Genomic DNA, 23622 nt, shown 5'->3' on the forward strand with positions numbered 1-23622 from the left:
CCATGGTGGTGGTGATGATGGTGACCATGGTGGTGGTGCTGGTGACCATGGTAGTCATGATGATGATGATGACCATGGTGGTGATGATGATGATGGTGACCAGGGTGGTGATGATGATGACCATGGTGGTGGTGATGATGGTGACCATGGTGGTGGTGCTGGTGACCATGGTAGTCATGATGATGATGATGACCATGGTGGTGATGATGATGATGGTGACCAGGGTGGTGATGATGATGATGACCATGGTGGTGGTGATGATGGTGACCATGGTGGTGGTGCTGGTGACCATGGTGGTGATGATGATGATGATGATGATGACCAGGGTGGTGATGATGATGATGACCATGGTGGTGGTGATGATGGTGACCATGGTGGTGGTGATGATGGTGACCATGGTGGTGATGATGATGACCATGGTGGTGATGATGATGACCATGGTGGTGATGATGATGACCATGGTGGTGATGATGATGACCATGGTAGTCATGATGATGATGATGATGACCATGGTGGTGATAATGATGATGATGACCAGGGTGGTGATGATGATGATGACCATGGTGGTGGTGATGATGGTGACCATGGTGGTGGTGCTGGTGACCATGGTAGTCATGATGATGATGATGACCATGGTGGTGATGATGATGATGATGACCAGGGTGGTGATGATGATGATGACCATGGTGGTGGTGATGATGGTGACCGTGGTGGTGGTGATGATGGTGACCATGGTGGTGGTGCTGGTGACCATGGTAGTCATGATGATGATGATGATGACCATGGTGGTGATAATGATGATGATGACCAGGGTGGTGATGATGATGATGACCATGGTGGTGGTGATGATGGTGACCATGGTGGTGGTGCTGGTGACCATGGTAGTCATGATGATGATGATGACCATGGTGGTGATGATGATGATGATGATGACCATGGTGGTGATGATGATGGTGACCATGGTGGTGGTGCTGGTGACCATGGTAGTCATGATGATGATGATGACCATGGTGGTGATAATGATGATGATGACCAGGGTGGTGATGATGATGATGACCATGGTGGTGGTGATGATGGTGACCATGGTGGTGGTGCTGGTGACCATGGTAGTCATGATGATGATGATGACCATGGTGGTGATGATGATGATGATGACCAGGGTGGTGATGATGATGATGACCATGGTGGTGGTGATGATGGTGACCATGGTGGTGGTGCTGGTGACCATGGTAGTCATGATGATGATGATGACCATGGTGGTGATGATGATGGTGACCAGGGTGGTGATGATGATGATGACCATGGTGGTGGTGATGATGGTGACCATGGTGGTGGTGCTGGTGACCATGGTAGTCATGATGATGATGATGACCATGGTGGTGATGATGATGATGGTGACCAGGGTGGTGATGATGATGATGACCATGGTGGTGGTGATGATGGTGACCATGGTGGTGGTGCTGGTGACCATGGTGGTGATGATGATGATGACCATGGTGGTGGTGATGATGGTGACCATGGTGGTGATGATGATGACCATGGTGGTGATGATGATGACCATGGTGGTGATGATGATGACCATGGTGGTGATGATGATGACCATGGTGGTGATGATGATGATGATGACCAGGGTGGTGATGATGATGATGACCATGGTGGTGGTGATGATGGTGACCATGGTGGTGGTGCTGGTGACCATGGTAGTCATGATGATGATGATGACCATGGTGGTGATGATGATGATGACCAGGGTGGTGATGATGATGACCATGGTGGTGGTGATGATGGTGACCATGGTGGTGATGATGATGACCATGGTGGTGATGATGATGACCATGGTGGTGATGATGATGATGATGACCAGGGTGGTGATGATGATGATGACCATGGTGGTGGTGATGATGGTGACCATGGTGGTGATGATGATGACCAGGGTGGTGATGATGATGACCATGGTGGTGATGATGACGGTGACCATGGTGGTGATGATGATGACCATGGTGGTGATGATGGTGGTGCTGGTGACCAAGGTGATGATGATGGTGACCATGGTGGTGGTGATAATGGTGAAGATGATGGTGCTGGTGACCATGGTGAAGATGATGGCGGTGCTGGTGACCATGGTGGTGATGATGATGACCATGGTGGTGCTGGTGACCATGGTTGTGGTGATGATGGTGACCATGGTGGTGATGATAGTGCTGGTGACCATGGTGGTGATGATGATGGTGACCATGGTGATGATGATGGTGACCATGGTGGTGATGATGATGATGACCATGGTGGTGATGATGATGACCATGATGGTGGTGCTGGTGACCATGGTGGTGATGATGGTAACCATGGTGGTTATGATGGTAACCATGGTGGTGATGATGATGGTGACCATGGTGGTGATGATGATGATGACCATGGTGGTGATGATGATGGTAACCATGGTGGTGATGATGATGACCATGATGGTGATGATGGTGGTGCTGGTAATGATCTGCTGATGATGATGATGGTGCTGGTAATGATCTGCTGGTGATGATGATGGTGCTGGTAATGATCGATGATGATGATGCTGGTAATGATCTGCTGGTGATGATGATGGTGGTGGTAATGATCTGCTGGTGATGATGATGGTGCTGGTAATGATCTGCTGGTGATGATGATGGTGCTGGTAATGATCTGCTGATGATGATGATGGTGGTGGTAATGATCTGCTGGTGATGATGATGGTGCTGGTAATGATCTGCTGGTGATGATGATGGTGCTGGTAATGATCTGCTGGATGATGATGATGGTGGTGGTAATGATCTGCTGGTGATGATGATGGTGCTGGTAATGATCTGCTGGTGATGATGATGGTGCTGGTAATGATCTGCTGGTGATGATGATGGTGGTGGTAATGATCTGCTGGTGATGATGATGGTGGTGGTAATGATCTGCTGGTGATGGTGATGGTGCTGGTAATGATCTGCTGGTGAGTGATGATGCTGGTGATGGTGCTGGTAATGATCTGCTGGTGATGATGATGGTGCTGGTAATGATCTGCTGGTGATGATGATGGTGGTGGTAATGATCTGCTGGTGATGATGATGGTGCTGGTAATGATCTGCTGGTGATGATGATGGTGTGGTAATGATCTGCTGGTGATGATGATGGTGGTGGTAATGATGTGCTGGTGATGATGATGGTGCTGGTAATGATCTGCTGATGATGATGGTGGTAATGATCTGCTGGTGATGATGATGGTGGTGGTAATGATCTGCTGGTGATGATGATGGTGCTGGTAATGATCTGCTGGTGATGATGATGGTGGTGGTAATGATCTGCTGGTGATGATGATGGTGGTGGTAATGATCTGCTGGTGATGATGATGGTGGTGGTAATGATCTGCTGGTGATGATGATGGTGGTGGTAATGATCTGCTGGTGATGATGATGGTGCTGGTAATGATCTGCTGGTGATGATGATGGTGGTGGTAATGATATGCTGGTGATGATGATGGTGGTGGTAATGATCTGCTGGTGATGATGATGGTGCTGGTAATGATCTGCTGGTGATGATGGTGCTGGTAATGATCTGCTGGTGATGATGATGGTGCTGATAATGATCTGCTGGTGATGATGATGGTGCTGGTAATGATCTGCTGATGATGATGATGGTGGTGGTAATGATGTGCTGGTGATGATGATGGTGCTGGTAATGATCTGATAATGATGATGGTGGTGGTAATGATTTGCTGATGTTGGTGATGATGGTGGTGGTAATGATATGCTGGTGATGATGATGGTGCTGGTAATGATCTGCTGATGTTGGTGATGATGGTGGTGGTAATGATATGCTGATGTTGGTGATGATGGTGGTGGTAATGATGTGCTGATGATGATGATGGTGCTGGTAATGATCTGCTGGTGTTGGTGATGATGGTGGTGGTAATGATATGCTGGTGATGATGATGGTGGTGGTAATGATGTGCTGGTGATGATGATGGTGCTGGTAATGATCTGCTGGTGATGATGGTGCTGGTAATGATCTGCTGGTGATGATGATGGTGGTGGTAATGATCTGCTGGTGATGATGGTGCTGGTAATGATCTGCTGATGATGATGATGGTGGTGGTAATGATGTGCTGGTGATGATGATGGTGCTGGTAATGATCTGATAATGATGATGGTGGTGGTAATGATTTGCTGATGTTGGTGATGATGGTGGTGGTAATGATATGCTGGTGATGATGATGGTGCTGGTAATGATCTGCTGATGTTGGTGATGATGGTGGTGGTAATGATATGCTGATGTTGGTGATGATGGTGGTGGTAATGATGTGCTGATGATGATGATGGTGCTGGTAATGATCTGCTGGTGATGATGATGGTGCTGGTGATGATCTGATGATGATGGTGGTGGTAATGATATGCTGATGTTGGTGATGATGGTGGTGGTAATGATCTGCTGCTGATGATGATGGTGCTGATGATGATGATGGTGCTGGTAATGATCTGCTGGTGATGATGATGGTGCTGATAATGATCTGCTGGTGATGATGATGGTGCTGGTAATGATCTGCTGATGATGATGATGGTGGTGGTAATGATGTGCTGGTGATGATGATGGTGCTGGTAATGATCTGATAATGATGATGGTGGTGGTAATGATTTGCTGATGTTGGTGATGATGGTGGTGGTAATGATATGCTGGTGATGATGATGGTGCTGGTAATGATCTGCTGGTGTTGGTGATGATGGTGGTGATAATGATATGCTGATGGTGGTGGTAATGATCTGATAATGATGATGGTGGTGGTAATGATTTGCTGATGTTGGTGATGATGGTGGTGGTAATGATATGCTGGTGATGATGATGGTGCTGGTAATGATTTGCTGACGTTGGTGATGATGATGATAGAGTTGGTGATGATGTGATGCTGGTGATGATGCACTGGTATTGATGATGGTGATAATGATGATGATTGATGATGGTGGTGCTGGTGATGATGATTATGATGATGATGATAATGATCATGATTATGGTGGTGAGGATGATTATGATGATAGTGATGATTATGATGGTAATTATTGTGATGGTGATGATGATTATGATGATAATGATGATGATGAAAGATGATGGTGATGAGTATGATGATGGTGATGACAGTGAGGATGATGATAATGGTGATGATGATGGTCATGATTATGACGATGATGGTAATTATGATGATGGTGATGATGATTAGGAAGATGGTGATGATTATGATGATGATGGTGATAATTATGATGGTGGTGATTATGATGATTATTATGATTATGATGGTGATAATTATGATCATAATAATGGTTATGATGAAAATGGTGATGGTTATGATGGTTATGACGATGATGATGATGATGATGGATATGATGATGATGATGATGGTTATGATGATGATGTTAGTTATAATGCTGATGATGATAATGGTTATGATGCTAATGATGATGATGATGGTTATGATGTTATGATGATGACGGTGATAATGATGGTGATGATGCTGATGGTTATGATAATGATAATGATGACGGTGTTGATGATGATGGTTATTATGATGATGGATATGATGATGATGATGGTTATGATGATAATGATGGTTATGATGATGATGATGGTTATGCTAATGGTGATGATGGTTATGATGCTGATGATGATGATGATGATGGTTATGATGATGATAATGATAGTATACCATCATTACAGTGATGATGGTTATGATGATGATAGTATACCATCATTACAGTGATGATGGTTATGATGATGATAGTATACCATCATTACAGTGATGATGGTTATGATGATGATAGTATACCATCATTACAGTGATGATGGTTATGATGATGATGATGGTTATGATGATGATAGTATACCATCATTACAGAATAGTGTTGCTGGACCAGATGAAGCGGGCGGTCAGGGAATATGACTGTACCATGAGCAGACTTCAGACACAACTAGATCAGCTGAAGTACGACCACGCTTACTTCTCACAACTCCTTCACCACAAACAGGTACAACCACTACATTCATCGTTATCTTCACAGTCCGGTACGACCACACCTGTCATTCTTGGTGGTCATGACAGGTAGGTCCGACCACACCTGCCATTCTTGGTGGTCATGACAGGTAGGTACGACCACACCTGTCATTCTTGGTGGTCATGGCAGTCCGGTACGACCACACCTGCCATTCTTGGTGGTCATAACAGTCCGGTACGACCACACCTGTCATTCTTGGTGGTCATGACAGGTAGGTCCGACCACACCTGTCATTCTTGGTGGTCATGACAGGTAGGTACGACCACACTTGTCATTCTTGGTGGTCATAACAGTCCGGTACGACCACACCTGTCATTCTTGGTGGTCATGACAGGTAGGTACGACCACACCTGTCATTCTTGGTGGTCATGACAGGTAGGTACGACCACACCTGTCATTCTTGGTGGTCATAACAGTCCGGTACGACCACACCTGTCATTCTTGGTGGTCATGACAGGTAGGTCCGACCACACCTTGTCATTCTTGGTGGTCATGACAGGTAGGTACGACCACACTTGTCATTCTTGGTGGTCATAACAGTCCGGTACGACCACACCTGTCATTCTTGGTGGTCATGACAGGTAGGTACGACCACACCTGTCATTCTTGGTGGTCATGGCAGTCCGGTACGACCACACCTGCCATTCTTGGTGGTCATAACAGTCCGGTACGACCACACCTGTCATTCTTGGTGGTCATGACAGGTAGGTCCGACCACACCTGTCATTCTTGGTGGTCATGACAGGTAGGTACGACCACACTTGTCATTCTTGGTGGTCATGGCAGTCCGGTACGACCACACCTGCCATTCTTGGTGGTCATAACAGTCCGGTACGACCACACCTGTCATTCTTGGTGGTCATGACAGGTAGGTACGACCACACTTGTCATTCTTGGTGGTCATGGCAGTCCGGTACGACCACACCTGCCATTCTTGGTGGTCATAACAGTCCGGTACGACCACACCTGTCATTCTTGGTGGTCATGACAGGTAGGTCCGACCACACCTGTCATTCTTGGTGGTCATGACAGGTAGGTACGACCACACTTGTCATTCTTGGTGGTCATGGCAGTCCGGTACGACCACACCTGCCATTCTTGGTGGTCATAACAGTCCGGTACGACCACACCTGTCATTCTTGGTGGTCATGACAGGTAGGTACGACCACACTTGTCATTCTTGGTGGTCATAACAGTCCGGTACGACCACACCTGTCATTCTTGGTGGTCATGACAGGTAGGTACGACCACACCTGTCATTCTTGGTGGTCATGACAGGTAGGTACGACCACACTTGTCATTCTTGGTGGTCATAACAGTCCGGTACGACCACACCTGTCATTCTTGGTGGTCATGACAGGTAGGTACGACCACACTTGTCATTCTTGGTGGTCATGGCAGTCCGGTACGACCACACCTGCCATTCTTGGTGGTCATAACAGTCCGGTACGACCACACCTGTCATTCTTGGTGGTCATGACAGGTAGGTCCGACCACACCTGTCATTCTTGGTGGTCATGACAGGTAGGTACGACCACACTTGTCATTCTTGGTGGTCATAACAGTCCGGTACGACCACACCTGTCATTCTTGGTGGTCATGACAGGTAGGTACGACCACACTTGTCATTCTTGGTGGTCATGACAGGTAGGTACGACCACACCTGTCATTCTTGGTGGTCATGACAGGTAGGTCCGACCACACCTGTCATTCTTGGTGGTCATGACAGGTAGGTACGACCACACTTGTCATTCTTGGTAGTCATAACAGTCCGGTACGACCACACCTGTCATTCTTGGTGGTCATGACAGGTAGGTACGACCACACTTGTCATTCTTGGTGGTCATGACAGGTAGGTACGACCACACTTGTCATTCTTGGTGGTCATAACAGTCCGGTACGACCACACCTGTCATTCTTGGTGGTCATGACAGGTAGGTACGACCACACTTGTCATTCTTGGTGGTCATGACAGGTAGGTACGACCACACTTGTCATTCTTGGTGGTCATAACAGTCCGGTACGACCACACCTGTCATTCTTGGTGGTCATGACAGGTAGGTACGACCACACTTGTCATTCTCGGTGGTCATGACAGTCCGGTACGACCACACTTGTCATTCTTGGTGGTCATGACAGGTAGGTACGACCACACTTGTCATTCTTGGTGGTCATAACAGTCCGGTACGACCACACCTGTCATTCTTGGTAGTCATGACAGGTAGGTACGACCACACTTGTCATTCTTGGTGGTCATGACAGTCCGGTACGACCACACTTGTCATTTTTGGTGGTCATGACAGGTAGGTACGACCACACTTGTCATTCTTGGTGGTCATGACAGGTAGGTACGACCACACCTGTCATTCTTGGTGGTCATGACAGGTAGGTACGACCACACTTGTCATTCTTGGTGGTCATGACAGGTAGGTACGACCACACCTGTCATTCTTGGTGGTCATGACAGGTAGGTACGACCACACTTGTCATTCTTGGTGGTCATGACAGGTAGGTACGACCACACTTGTCATTCTTGGTGGTCATGACAGGTAGGTACGACCACACTTGTCATTCTCGGTGGTCATGACAGGTAGATACGACCACACTTGTCATTCTTGGTGGTCATGACAGGTAGGTACGACCACACTTGTCATTCTTGGTGGTCATAACAGTCCGGTACGACCACACCTGTCATTCTTGGTGGTCATGACAGGTAGGTACGACCACACCTGTCATTCTTGGTGGTCATGACAGGTAGGTACGACCACACTTGTCATTCTTGGTGGTCATAACAGTTCAGTACGACCACACCTGTCATTCTTGGTGGTCATGACAGGTAGGTACGACCACACTTGTCATTCTTGGTGGTCATGACAGGTAGGTACGACCACTCCTGTCATTCTTGGTGGTCATGACAGGTAGGTACGACCACACTTGTCATTCTTGGTGGTCATGACAGGTAAGTACGACCACACCTCGCTCTCTTTCGTACCAATATATTTCATCCTCCGTTATTGTCATAGACGTGCACGACTACACTGGTCATCTGTGGTCATACTTTCAACCTGTCAACACTGTCCTGGGTCATACTTTCAACCTGTCAACACTGTCCTGGGTCATACTTTCAACCTGTCAACACTGTCCTGGGTCATACTTTCAACCTGTCAACACTGTCCTGGGTCATACTTTCAACCTGTCAACACTGTCCTGGGTCATACCTTCAACCTGTCAACACTGTCCTGGGTCATGTTCTCAACCTGTCAACACTGTCCTGGGTCATGTTCTTAACCTGTCAACACTGTTCTGGGTCATGTTCTCAACCTGTCAACACTGTCCTGGGTCATACCTTCAACCTGTCAACACTGTTCTGGGTCATGTTCTCAACCTGTCAACACTGTCCTGTGTCTTACCTGTCAAAACTGTCCTGGGTCATGCCTTCAACCTGTCAACACTGTTCTGGGTCATGTTCTCAACCTGTCAACACTGTCCTGGGTCTTACCTTCAACCTGTCAACACTGTCCTGGGTCATGCCTTCAATCTGTCAACACTGTTCTGGGTCATGTTCTCAACCTGTCAACACTGTCCTGGGTCATACCTTCAACCTGTCAGCACTGTCCTGGGTCATGTTCTCAACCTGTCAACACTGTCCTGGGTCATACCTTCAACCTGTCAACACTGTCCTGGGTCATACCTTCAACCTGTCAACACTGTCCTGGGTCATGTTCTCAACCTGTCAACACTGTCCTGGGTCATACCTTCAACCATTCAACACTGTCCTGGGTCATGTTCTCAACCTGTCAACACTGTCCTGGGTCATACCTTCAACCTGTCAACACTGTCCTGGGTCATATTCTCAACCTGTCAACACTGTCCTGGGTCATACCTTCAGCCTGTCAACACTGTCCTGGGTCATACCTTCAACCTGTCAACACTGTCCTGGGTCATGTTCTCAACCTGTCAACACTGTCCTGGGTCATGTTCTCAACCTGTCAACACTGTCCTGGGTCATACCTTCAACCTGTCAACACTGTCCTGGGTCATACCTTCAACCTGTCAACACTGTCCTGGGTCATACCTTCAACCTGTCAACACTGTCCTGGGTCATACCTTCAACCTGTCAACACTGTCCTGGGTCATACCTTCAACATGTCAACACTGTCCTGGGTCATGTTCTCAACCTGTCAACACTGTCCTGGGTCATACCTTCAACCTGTCAACACTGTCCTGGGTCATACCTTCAACATGTCAACACTGTCCTGGGTCATGTTCTCAACCTGTCAACAATGTCCTGGGTCATGTTCTCAACCTGTCAACACTGTCATGGGTTATACCTTCAACCTGTCAACACTGTCCTGGGTCATACCTTCAACCTGTCAACACTGTCCTGGGTCATACCTTCAACCTGTCAACACTGTCCTGGGTCATACCTTCAACCTGTCAACACTGTCCTGGGTCATGTTCTCAACCTGTCAACACTGTCCTGGGTCATGCCTTCAACCTGTCAACACTGTCCTGGGTCATGTTCTCAACCTGTCAACACTGTCCTGGGTCATGCCTTCAACCTGTCAACACTGTCCTGGGTCATGTTCTCAACCTGTCAACACTGTCCTGGGTCATGCCTTCAACCTGTCAACACTGTCCTGGGTCATGTTCTCAACCTGTCAACACTGTTCTGGGTCATGTTCTCAACCTGTCAACACTGTCCTGGGTCATGCCTTCAACCTGTCAACACTGTCCTGGGTCATGTTCTCAACCTGTCAACACTGTTCTGGGTCATGTTCTCAACCTGTCAACACTGTCCTGGGTCATGCCTTCAACCTGTCAACACTGTCCTGGGTCATGTTCTCAACCTGTCAACACTGTCCTGGGTCATACCTTCAACCTGTCAACACTGTCCTGGGTCATGTTCTCAACCTGTCAACACTGTCCTGGGTCATACCTTCAACCTGTCAACACTGTCCTGGGTCATACCTTCAACATGTCAACACTGTCCTGGGTCATGTTCTCAACCTGTCAACACTGTCCTGGGTCATGTTCTCAACCTGTCAACACTGTCCTGGGTCATACCTTCAACCTGTCAACACTGTCCTGGGTCATACCTTCAACCTGTCAACACTTCTGGGTCATACCTTCAACCTGTCAACACTGTTCTGGGTCATGTTCTCAACCTGTCAACACAGTTCTGGGTCATACCTTCAACCTGTCAACACTGTCCTGGGTCATATTCTCAACCTGTCAACACTGTCCTGGGTCATACCTTCAACCTGTCAACACTCACCTGGGTCATATTCTCAACCTGTCAACACTGTCCTGAGGGTCATTCTCAACCTGTCAACACTTCTGGTTCATTCCTTCACCTGTCCAACACTGTCCTGGGATCCAAGTCCTCAACCTGTCAACACTGTCATGGGTCATTTCTCAACCTAGTCAACACTGTCCTGGGTCCATGTTCTCACCTGTCCAACACTGTCACTGGGTCATACCTTCAACCTGTCAACACTCACTGGGTCAATGTTCTCACCTGTCAACACTGTCCCGGGGTCCATACGCTTCATCCTGTCAACCAACTGTCCTGGGTCATACCTTCAACCTGTCACACTGTTCTGGGTCATGTTCTCAACCTGTCAACACTGTCCTGGGTCATACCTTCAACCTGTCAACACTGTCCTGGGTCATGTTCTCAACCTGTCAACACTGTCCTGGGTCATGCCTTCAACCTGTCAACACTGTCCTGGGTCATGTTCTCAACCTGTCAACACTGTCCTGGGTCATGCCTTCAACCTGTCAACACTGTCCTGGGTCATGCCTTCAACCTGTCAACACTGTCCTGGGTCATGTTCTCAACCTGTCAACACTGTCCTGGGTCATACCTTCAACCTGTCAACACTGTCCTGGGTCATGCCTTCAACCTGTCAACACTGTCCTGGGTCATGTTCTCAACCTGTCAACACTGTCCTGGGTCATGCCTTCAACCTGTCAACACTGTCCTGGGTCATACCTTCAACCTGTCAACACTGTCCTGGGTCATGTTCTCAACCTGTCAACACTGTCCTGGGTCATGCCTTCAACCTGTCAACACTGTTCTGGGTCATATTCTCAACCTGTCAACACTGTCCTGGGTCATACCTTCAACCTGTCAACACTGTTCTGGGTCATGCCTTCAACCTGTCAACACTGTTCTGGGTCATGTTCTCAACCTGTCAACACTGTCCTGGGTCATACCTTCAACCTGTCAACACTGTCCTGGGTCATGCCTTCAACCTGTCAACACTGTCCTGGGTCATACCTTCAACCTGTCAACACTGTCCTGGGTCATGTTCTCAACCTGTCAACACTGTCCTGGGTCATGCCTTCAACCTGTCAACACTGTCCTGGGTCATACCTTCAACCTGTCAACACTGTCCTGGGTCATATTCTCAACCTGTCAACACTGTCCTGGGTCATACCTTCAACCTGTCAACACTGTCCTGGGTCATACCTTCAACCTGTCAACACTGTCCTGGGTCATACCTTCAACCTATCAACACTGTCCTGGGTCTTGTTTACGACCTGTCAACACTGTCCTGGATGGTTTATGCAGTGATTGGTTATTGGATGGTTTACGCAGTGATTCGTTACTGAATGGCTCATGCAGCGATTGGTTCCTGAATGATTTATGTAGTGGTGGGTTATTGGATGGTATAAATGGTGATTGGTAAGTGGATGGTCTAAGCTGTGACTGCATTGTTTCTAAAGTTTGTCTTATTCATTGTTAGAAACAGTGACGCATCATTATTTTGGCATGATTATATTGAAGGATATGATTTGTGAATCCTTTATAATGATATAATTATGTTTGTAGGCACTGCTGGAGGTGATATTATTATGTTTGTAGGTACTGCTGGAGATAATATTATTATGTTTGTATGTGCTGCTGTTGATAATATTATTATGTTTGTAGGTATTGCTGGAGACAATATTATTATGTTTGTAGGTACTGCTGGAGATAATATTATTATGTTTGTAGGTACTGCTGGAGATAATATTATTATGTTTGTAGGTACTGCTGGAGATGATATTGTTATGTTTGTAGGTACTGCTGGAGATAATATTATGTTTGTAGGTACTGCTGGAGATAATATTATTATGTTTGTAGGTGCTGCTGGAGATAATATTATTATGTTTGTAGGTATTGCTGGAGATAATATTATTATGTTTGTAGGTACTGCTGGAGATAATATTATTATGTTTGTAGGTACTGCTGGAGATGTATTATTATGTTTGTAGGTACTGCTGGAGATAATATTATTATGTTTGTAGGTACTGCTGGAGATGATATTATTATCTTTGTAGGTACTGCTGGAGATGATATTATTATGTTTGTAGCTATTGCTGGAGATGATATTATTATGTTTAAAGGTACTGCTGGAGATAATATTATTATGTTTGTAGGTACTGCTGAGATAATATTATTATGTTTGTAGGTACTGCTGGAATAATATTATTATGTTTGTAGGTATGCTGGAGATAATATTATTATGTTTGTAGGTACTGCTGGAGATAATATTATTATGTTTGTAGGTACTGCTGGAGATAATATTATTATGTTTGTAGGTACTGCTGGAGATAATATTATTATGTTTGTAGGTACTGCTGGAGATAATATTATTATGTTTGTAGGTACTGCTGGAGATAATATTATTATGTTTGTAGGTACTGCTGGAGATAATATTATTATGTTTGTAGGTATTGCTGGAGATAATATTATTATGTTTGTAGGTACTGATAATATTATTATGTTTGTAGGTATTGCTGGAGATAATATTATTATGTTTGTAGGTATTGCTGGAGATAATATTATTATGTTTGTAGGTACTGCTGGAGATAATATTATTATGTTTGTAGGTACTGCTGGAGATAATATTATTATGTTTGTAGGTACTGCTGGAGATAATATTATTATGTTTGTAGGTACTGCTGGAGATAATATTATTATGTTTGTAGGTACTGCTGGAGATAATATTATTATGCTTGTAGGTGCTGCTGGAGATAATATTATTATGTTTGTAGGTACTGCTGAGATAAAATTATTATGTTTGTAGTACTGCTGGAGATAATATTATTATGTTTGTAGGTACTGCTGGAGATAATATTATTATGTTTGTAGGTACTGCTGGAGATAATATTATTATGTTTGTAGGTATTGCTGGAGATAATATTATTATGTTTGTAGGTACTGCTGGAGATAATATTATTATGTTTGTAGGTACTGCTGGAGATAATATTATTATGTTTGTAGGTACTGCTGGAGATAATATTATTATGTTTGTAGGTACTGCTGGAGATAATATTATTATGTTTGTAGGTACTGCTGGAGATAATATTATTATGTTTGTAGGTACTGCTGGAGATAATATTATTATGTTTGTAGGTACTTGCTGGAGATAATATTATTATGTTTGTAGGTACTGCTGGAGATAATATTATTATGTTTGTAGGTACTGCTGGAGATAATATTATTATGTTTGTAGGTACTGCTGGAGATAATATTATTATGTTTGTAGGTACTGCTGGAGATAATATTATTATGTTTGTAGGTACTGCTGGAGATAATTTTATTATGTTTGTAGGTGCTGCTGGAGATAATATTATTATGTTTGTAGGTGCTGCTGGAGATAATATTATTATGTTTGTAGGTACTGCTGGAGATAATATTATTATGTTTGTAGGTACTGCTGGAGATAATATTATTATGTTTGTAGGTACTGCTGGAGATATATTATTATGTTAAGTAGATACTGCTGAGATAAGAATAATTATGTTTTGGTAGGTACTGCTTGAGATAATGTATTTGTTTGTAGGTACTATCTGGAGATAATATTATTATGTTTTGTATGTGACTGCTGGAGATAATATTATTCTGTTTGTAGGTATTGCTGGAGACACAATTCAGACTGATAGTGTTTGTAGGTATAGCTGGAGATGAATATTATTGATGTTTGTAGGTACTGCTGGAGATAATATTAGTTTTTAGGTTTAAGGATTGCTGGAAGATAATATTTATATGTTTGTAAGGTACTGCTGAGATAATATTATGTATGATTTGTAGTACTTGCTGGAGATAATATTATTATGTTTGTAGGTCTGCTGAGATAATATTATTATGTTTGTAGGTACTGCTGGAGAAAATATATTATTATGTTTGTAGGTATGCTGGAGATAATATTATTATGTTTGTAGGTATTGCTGGAGATAATATTATTATGTTTGTAGGTACTGCTGGAGATAATATTATTATGTTTGTAGGTACTGCTGGAGATAATATTATTATGTTTGTAGGTACTGCTGGAGATAATATTATTATGTTTGTAGGTACTGCTGGAGATAATATTATTATGTTTGTAGGTACTGTTGGAGATAATATTATTATGTTTGTAGGTACTGCTGGAGATATATTATTATGTTTGTAGGTATGCTGGAGATAATATTATTGTTTGTAGGTCTGCTGGAGATAATATTATTATGTTTGTAGGTGCTGCTGGAGATATATTATTATGTTTGTAGGTACTGCTGGAGATAATATTATTATGTTTGTAGGTACTGCTGGAGTAATTTTATCTTAGTAGTGGGATTATATGTTGTAGTATGCTGGGATATTAATTTAGTACTGCGGGTAATATATTAATGTGGTATATTATATTTGTATACGCTAATTTGTGTTGCTGAATTTTTATGTTGTCTCTGATAATTTATTTGTAGTGTGGTATTTAGTGTTGGTGGTATTATTTATTTATTGTTGAACGATTTTTGTGTAAGATTATTTTGATTTGAAATTGTTTGTGTCTGGAATTAGTTTATGTGGATATATTATTTTGTGTTCTAGTATTAGTTGTAGTTGTGGAGATAATATATTTTAGTACTGCTGGAGATATATTTATGTTTGTAGTCTGTGGAGATATATATTTGTTGTAGTATGTGGGATATTTATTTTGTAGTCGTGGAGATAATATTGTAGTTGTGAGTAATATTTTTTGAGTTGTGGAAATTATGTTGTAGTATGTGAGATATTATGTTGTAGTCTGTGGTATTTATTGTGTATCGGAGATATATATTTGTTGTAGGTATGCGGGATATTATTAGTTGTAGCTGCGAGATTTATTATTTGTAGTCGCGGGATATATTATGTTTGTAGGTATGGGGATATTATTATTTTGGTCTGCTGAGATATATTTGTGTGTCGCAATAATTTTGTTGTAGTACTGCGGATATATTTATGTTTGTAGTGTGGAATATATTATTTTAGCGAATATTATTATTGTGTCGCTGGAAATTATTATGTTTGAGGTTGTGGAAATATTATGTTTAGTACTGCTGAATATTTTTAGTTGAGTCTGGGAATTTATAGTTGTAGTATCTGAAATTATTGTTTTGTATGCTGAGATATATTATTAGTTTGTAGGTTGGGAGAAATATTTTTGTGATGTGAATAAATATATGTTTGGTATTGAGATATATTAGTTAGACGCTGGAGATAATTATGTTTGGATGGAGATTATATGTTTGTAGTACTCGAGATATATTATTATTTGTATTGGAGTAATATTTATGTTAGGTTGTGGAAATATTGTTTGAGTCCTGAGATAATATTTGTTAGTTGCAAATTATATGTTTGTAGTAGCTGAGATAATTTTATGTGTGTATGTGAGAATATTATTATGTGTAGATCTGGAGATATATATTTGTAGTACTGCTGGAGTATATATGTTTGTCGGAGATAAATATTGTTGGTAGGAAATATTAGTTGTAGTATGTGATATTTAGTTGAGTATGTGAGATATTATTATGTTAGTTGTGAGATATTATTTGTTAGTAGCGAGATAATATATTTGTAGTCTCTGAGATAATATTTTATGTGTAGTTGCTAATAATATATTATGTTTGTAGGTAGTGGTAAATTATTATGTTAGTATGCAGATATATTATGTTGTAGCGAGATAATATTATGTTGTAGTGCTGAAAATTTATATTTAGTATTGCTGGGAATTTTTATACGCGAATATATTATGTTGTAGACTGCTGAGATATATTTTATTGTAGTGTGAATATATATGTTTGTAGTTGAGATATTTTATGTCAGTATGGGAATAATTTGTTTTAGTATGTGATAATTTATATGTTTTAGTACTTGGTAATATATTATGTGTTGGAATATATATTGTTGTATGTGAGAATATTTGTTGTAGTATGGAGTTTTTGTTTGAGTATGTGGAATATTTAGTGTAGTACTGATATATTTTTGTTGAGATATTGTGATAATATTGGATGTGGAGATTGTTGAGGAGATATATTAATTAGTGGAGTTTTTTTGTAGTGTGAGTTATTATTATGTTTAGGCTGTGGATATTTATTTAGGTGTGGAATATATTATAGTTTAGGTATGCGGAGATATTTTAGTTTGTAGGTCTGCTGGAGATAATTTATTATGTTTAGGTCGTGGAGTATATTATTATGTTTGTAGTATGCGGAGAATTTATTAGTTTAGACTGTAATATTATTATGTTTGTAGACTGCTGAGATAATATATTATGTTTGTAGGTTGCTGGAATAATATTATTTGTTTGTAGGTATCTGAGATAATTTTTGTTAGACTGCGGAGATAATTTTTTAGTGTGGTTTATGTTGTAGTCTGCTGAATATTATTAGTTTGTGGTTGCTGGGATAATTATTATGTTAGGTAGCGGAGATATTTAGTGTGTATGTATATTGTTTAGTACTCTGAGATATTATTTTTATTGCGAATAATTTATTAGTCTGTGATATTTATGTTAGTGTGAGAATTTTATTTAGATGTGATATTATTATGTTTTGGGATATATTTTTGTTTTGAATATTATTTTTAGGATGCTGGATATTATTGTTTAGTATGCTGGATAATATATATTGTAGAGTGAGTATATTTTTTGTATATGCTGAGATAAATTATGTTAGTACAGATAATTATAGTTGTAGTTGCGGAGTATATTATTGTTTGTAGTATATTATATTTGTTAGTGCTGATATTATTAGTTTGTGCTGTGAGTATTTTTGTTGTAGTATGTGGAATATATTATGTGTAGCGCTGAGATAAATATTATGTTTGTAGTATGCTGGAGATAATTATATGTTTAGTTATGTGTTGAGATGTGAGATATATTATGTTTGTAGGTACTGCTGGAGATATATTATTATGTTTGTAGGTATGCTGGAGATAATATTTATTATGTTTCGTATATTGGATTTTATATGTTTGTAGTACTGTGGAATATATATTATATGTGTAGTTACTGTGGTGTATATATTATGTTGTAATGGTATTAGTGGAGATAATATTATTATATTTATGTTTTTATGCAGGAGATAATATTATTATGTTTGTAGGTATGTGGAGATAATATTTTTATGTTTGTAGGTACTGCTGGAGATAATATATTATTTTTAGTTTGTGGGTAATTTGGTTAGTACTGTAATATATTATATGTTTCGTAGGCTGGAATAATTATTATTTAGTTTGTAGGTATATGGTTGTATATATGCTGGAGTTATGAATTTATATGTTTGTAGGTGCCTGCTGGAGATAATTTATTATGTTTGTAGGTACTGCTGGAGATAATTTTATTATGTTTGTAGGTGCTGCTGGAGATAATATTATTATGTTTGTAGGTGCTGCTGGAGATAGTATTATTATGTTCGTTGGTGCTGCTGGAGATAATATTATGTTTGTAGGTGCTGCTGGAGATGATATTATTATGTTTGTAGGTGCTGCTGGAGATAATATTATTATTTTTGTAGGTGCTGCTGGAGATAATATTATTATGTTTGTAGGTGCTGCTGGAGATAATATTATTATGTTTGTAGGTGCTGCTGGAGATAATATTATTATGTTTGTAGGTGCTGCTGGAGATAATATCATTATGTATGTAGGTGCTGCTGGAGATAATATTATTATGTTTTTAGGTGCTGCTGGAAATAATATTATTATGTTTGTAGGTGCTGCTGGAGATAATATTATTATGTTTGTATATGCTGCTGGAGATAATATTATTATGTTTATAGGTGCTGCTGGAGATGATATTATTATGTTTGTAGGTGCTGCTGGAGATAATATTATTATGTTTGTAGGTGCTGCTGGAGATAATATTATTATGTTTGTAGGTGCTGCTGGAGATAATATTATTATGTTTGTAGGTGCTGCTGGAGATAATCTTATTATGTTTGTAGGTGCTGCTGGAGATAATATTATTATGTTTGTAGGTACTGCTGGAGATAATATTATTATGTTTGTAGGTGCTGCTGGAGATAATATTATTATGTTTGTAGGTGCTGCTGGAGATAATATTATTATGTTTGTAGGTGCTGCTGGAGAGTGTACAGGCTCAGTACCTGCATGTGCTCAAAACTAGACAACAACAAGAGCAAGAAAGACTAGCTGCCATGCAGGTACTATATACTACATCATGTGCATGATGGAAACACTCTCATATGATCCTATATACTACATCATGTGCATGATGGAAACACTCTCATATGATCCTATATACTACATCATGTGCATGATGGAAACACTCTCATATGATCCTATAATCCTATATACTACATCATGTGCATGATGGAAACACTCTCATATGATCCTATATACTACATCATGTGCATGATGGAAACACTCTCATATGATCCTATATACTACATCATGTGCATGATGGAAACACTCTCATATGATCCTATATACTACATCATGTGCATGATGGAAACACTCTCATATGATCCTATATACTACATCATGTGCATGATGGAAACACTCTCATATGATCCTATATACTACATCATGTGCATGATGGAAACATCTCATATGATCCTATATACTACATCATGTGCATGATGGAAACACTCTCATATGATCCTAGTATTGATATAATCTGTTTAGCATGATGGAAACACTTCTCATATGCTATCCCAATTATAATCTGTTGACATGATTGAACTATTCTCATTATTGAACCTTTCACCTACATCATTATAGACCTGTGGAACACATCTATACTTCTCACCTCATTATAACCTTCTGTCATATAGGGAATTACACACTTTACTCCACGATCATTATACCTTCTACATCAGTCATGATGGAAACCTTCTCATATGTATACCTATACTCCTACATCATGTTGCTAATTATGGAATACCTCATCATCATATTGATCCTATATATACATCTATGTGCAATGGAATAACCTTCTATATCCATATTAGGTTGCACTATATTAAATCCTTTTCAATATTATAACCCTTCCTCCACCAGTCATATACCCTTCTCACCACCATCATGACCGTTGCTCCACCATCATTATAACCCTTCCTCCACCATATTATAACCCTTCCTCCCCACCATCAATGACGTTGCCCCACATCATTATAACCCTTCCTCCACCATCATTATAACCCTTCCTCACACATCATAGTTGTACACCCTTCCTCCACCATCATTATAACCTTCCTCCGCCATCATTGTATCCGTTCTCACCATCATTATAACCCTTCCTGCACACCATCATTATACCTTCTCCGCCACACATATACCGTTGCTCCACCATCTTAAATTATACCCTCTCTTTAGCCTCCTCACATATTATACCTTTGTCCACCATCATGAACCGTTTCCACTATTAATAACCTTCCCCCTCATTATAACCCTTCTCCGTCCACCTCATGACCGTTGCTCCACATCATTATACCTCCCACTCACCATCATTTTAACTCCTCAAATCTTATACCTTTTAGTCCTGATACCGTTGCTCCACATCATTTAACCCTTCCTCCCCATCATTATAACCCTTCCTCCGCCACCATAGCCGTTGCCACATCATTTATAACCCTTCCTCCCCATCATTAAACCCTCCATTATATTATCACATACTCGAACTCTTCTCCCCACCTCATGATCCGTTGCTCCACCATCATTATAACCCTTCCTCCACCCATATAACCTTCTCCCCACCATCATATACCTTCTCCACCATCTTTATATAACCCTTCCTCCACCATCATTATAACCCTTCCTCCGCCACCATCATGACCGTTGCTCCCCATCATTATAACCCTTCCTCCACCATCATTATAACCCTTCCTCCACCACCATCATGACCGTTGCTCCACCATCATTATAACCCTTCCTCCACCATCATTATAACCCTTCCTCCACCACCATCATGACCGTTGCCCCACCATCATTATAACCCTTCCTCCACCATCATTATAACCCTTCCTCCACCACCATCATGACCGTTGCTCCACCATCATTATAACCCTTCCTCCACCACCATCATTATAACCCTTCCTCCACCACCATCATGACCGTTGCCCCACCATCATTATAACCCTTCCTCCACCACCATCATTATAACCCTTCCTCCACCATCATTATAACCCTCCACCACCATCATGACCGTTGCTCCACCATCATTATAACCCTTCCTCCACCATCATTATAACCCTTCCTCCACCACCATCATGACCGTTGCTCCACCATCATTATAACCCTTCCTCCACCATCATTATAACCCTTCCTCCACCACCATCATGACCGTTGCTCCACCATCATTATAACCCTTCCTCCACCATCATTATAACCCTTCCTCCACCATCATTATAACCCTTCCTCCACCACCATCATGACCGTTGCTCCACCATCATTATAACCCTTCCTCCACCATCATTATAACCCTTCCTCCACCACCATCATGACCGTTGCTCCACCATCATTATAACCCTTCCTCCACCATCATTATAACCCTTCCTCCACCACCATCATGACCGTTGCTCCACCATCATTATAACCCTTCCTCCACATCATTATAACCCTCCCACCATCATTATAACCCTTCCTCCACCACCATCATGACCGTTGCTCCACCATCATTATAACCCTTCCTCCACCATCATTATAACCCTTCCTCCACCACCATCATGACCGTTGCCCTACCATCATTATAACCCTTCCTCCACCACCATCATTATAACCCTTCCTCCACCATCATTATAACCCTTCCTCCGCCACCATCATGACCGTTGCTCCACCATCATTATAACCCTTCCTCCACCATCATTATAACCCTTCCTCCACCACCATCATGACCGTTGCTCCACCATCATTATAACCCTTCCTCCACCATCATTATAATGCATCATGATCATATAATGAGTGACTTGCTCACTGGTACGTGCAGGAGGAGTTCCGTCGTGAACACGCAGCTCGGATCATACAACGCGCCTGGCAACATTACCATATAACCCAGATGATCAAGAGAGCACAACGCAAGAAGAAGAGGAAACTGAAGAAATAACCTGGCAAGTGATGTTGGTGAAGTACATGTTGCACGTTCAGCCTGGCTGTGGTGATGTTGGTGAAGTACATGTGGCACGTTCAGCCTGGCAAGTGATGTTGGTGAAGTACATGTGGCACGTTCAGCCTGGCAGTGGTGATGTTGGTGAAGTACATGTGGCACGTTCAGCCTGGCAGTGGTGATGTTGGTGAAGTACATGTTGCACGTTCAGCCTGGCTGTGGTGATGTTGGTGAAGTACATGTGGCACGTTCAGCCTGGCAAGTGATGTTGGTGAAGTACATGTGGCACGTTCAGCCTGGCAGTGGTGATGTTGGTGAAGTACATGTGGCACGTTCAGCCTGCCAGTGATGATGTTGGTGAAGTACATGTGGCACGTTCAGCCTGGCAGTGGTGATGTTGGTGAAGTACATGTGGCACGTTCAGCCTGGCAAGTGATGTTGGTGAAGTACATGTGGCACGTTCAGCCTGGCAGTGGTGATGTTGGTGAAGTACATGTGGCACGTTCAGCCTGCCAGTGATGATGTTGGTGAAGTACATGTGGCACGTTCAGCCTGGCAGTGGTGATGTTGGTGAAGTACATGTGGCACGTTCAGCCTGGCAGTGGTGATGTTGGTGAAGTACATGTGGCACGTTCAGCCTGGCAAGTGATGTTGGTGAAGTACATGTGGCACGTTCAGCCTGGCAAGTGATGTTGGTGAAGTACATGTGGCACGTTCAGCCTGGCAGTGGTGATGTTGGTGAAGTACATGTGGCACGTTCAGCCTGGCAAGTGATGTTGGTGAAGTACATGTGGCACGTTCAGCCTGGCAGTGTGATGTTGGTGAAGTACATGTGGCACGTTCAGCCTGGCAGTGTGATGTTGGTGAAGTACATGTGGCACGTTCAGCCTGGCAGTGGTGATGTTGGTGAAGTACATGTGGCACGTTCAGCCTGGCAGTGGTGATGTTGGTGAAGTACATGTGGCACGTTCAGCCTGGCAGTGGTGATGTTGGTGAAGTACATGTGGCACGTTCAGCCTGCCAGTGATGATGTTGGTGAAGTACATGTGGCACGTTCAGCCTGGCAGTGGTGATGTTGGTGAAGTACATGTGGCACGTTCAGCCTGGCAGTGGTGATGTTGGTGAAGTACATGTGGCACGTTCAGCCTGGCAGTGGTGATGTTGGTGAAGTACATGTGGCACGTTCAGCCTGGCAGTGGTGATGTTGGTGAAGT

At 42.2% G+C, this 23622-nt stretch overlaps 1 protein-coding gene across 1 annotated transcript in view; it reads left to right on the forward strand.

Moving 5' to 3' along the window:
* Positions 1–22408, forward strand: part of LOC139756239 (uncharacterized) — a 34967-nt gene extending 12559 nt beyond the window's left edge. Inside the window, exons 6-8 of the mRNA XM_071675415.1 lie at positions 5897–6026; positions 19422–19508; positions 22292–22408. Coding sequence (XP_071531516.1) covers positions 5897–6026; positions 19422–19508; positions 22292–22408 — 334 coding nt within the window. The remainder of the gene's footprint in view (positions 1–5896; positions 6027–19421; positions 19509–22291) is intronic.
* Positions 22409–23622: the final 1214 nt, after the last annotated feature.

Source organism: Panulirus ornatus, chromosome 21 (assembly GCF_036320965.1).
Source record: "Panulirus ornatus isolate Po-2019 chromosome 21, ASM3632096v1, whole genome shotgun sequence".
In the NCBI taxonomy this organism is placed as follows: Eukaryota; Metazoa; Arthropoda; class Malacostraca; order Decapoda; family Palinuridae; genus Panulirus; species Panulirus ornatus.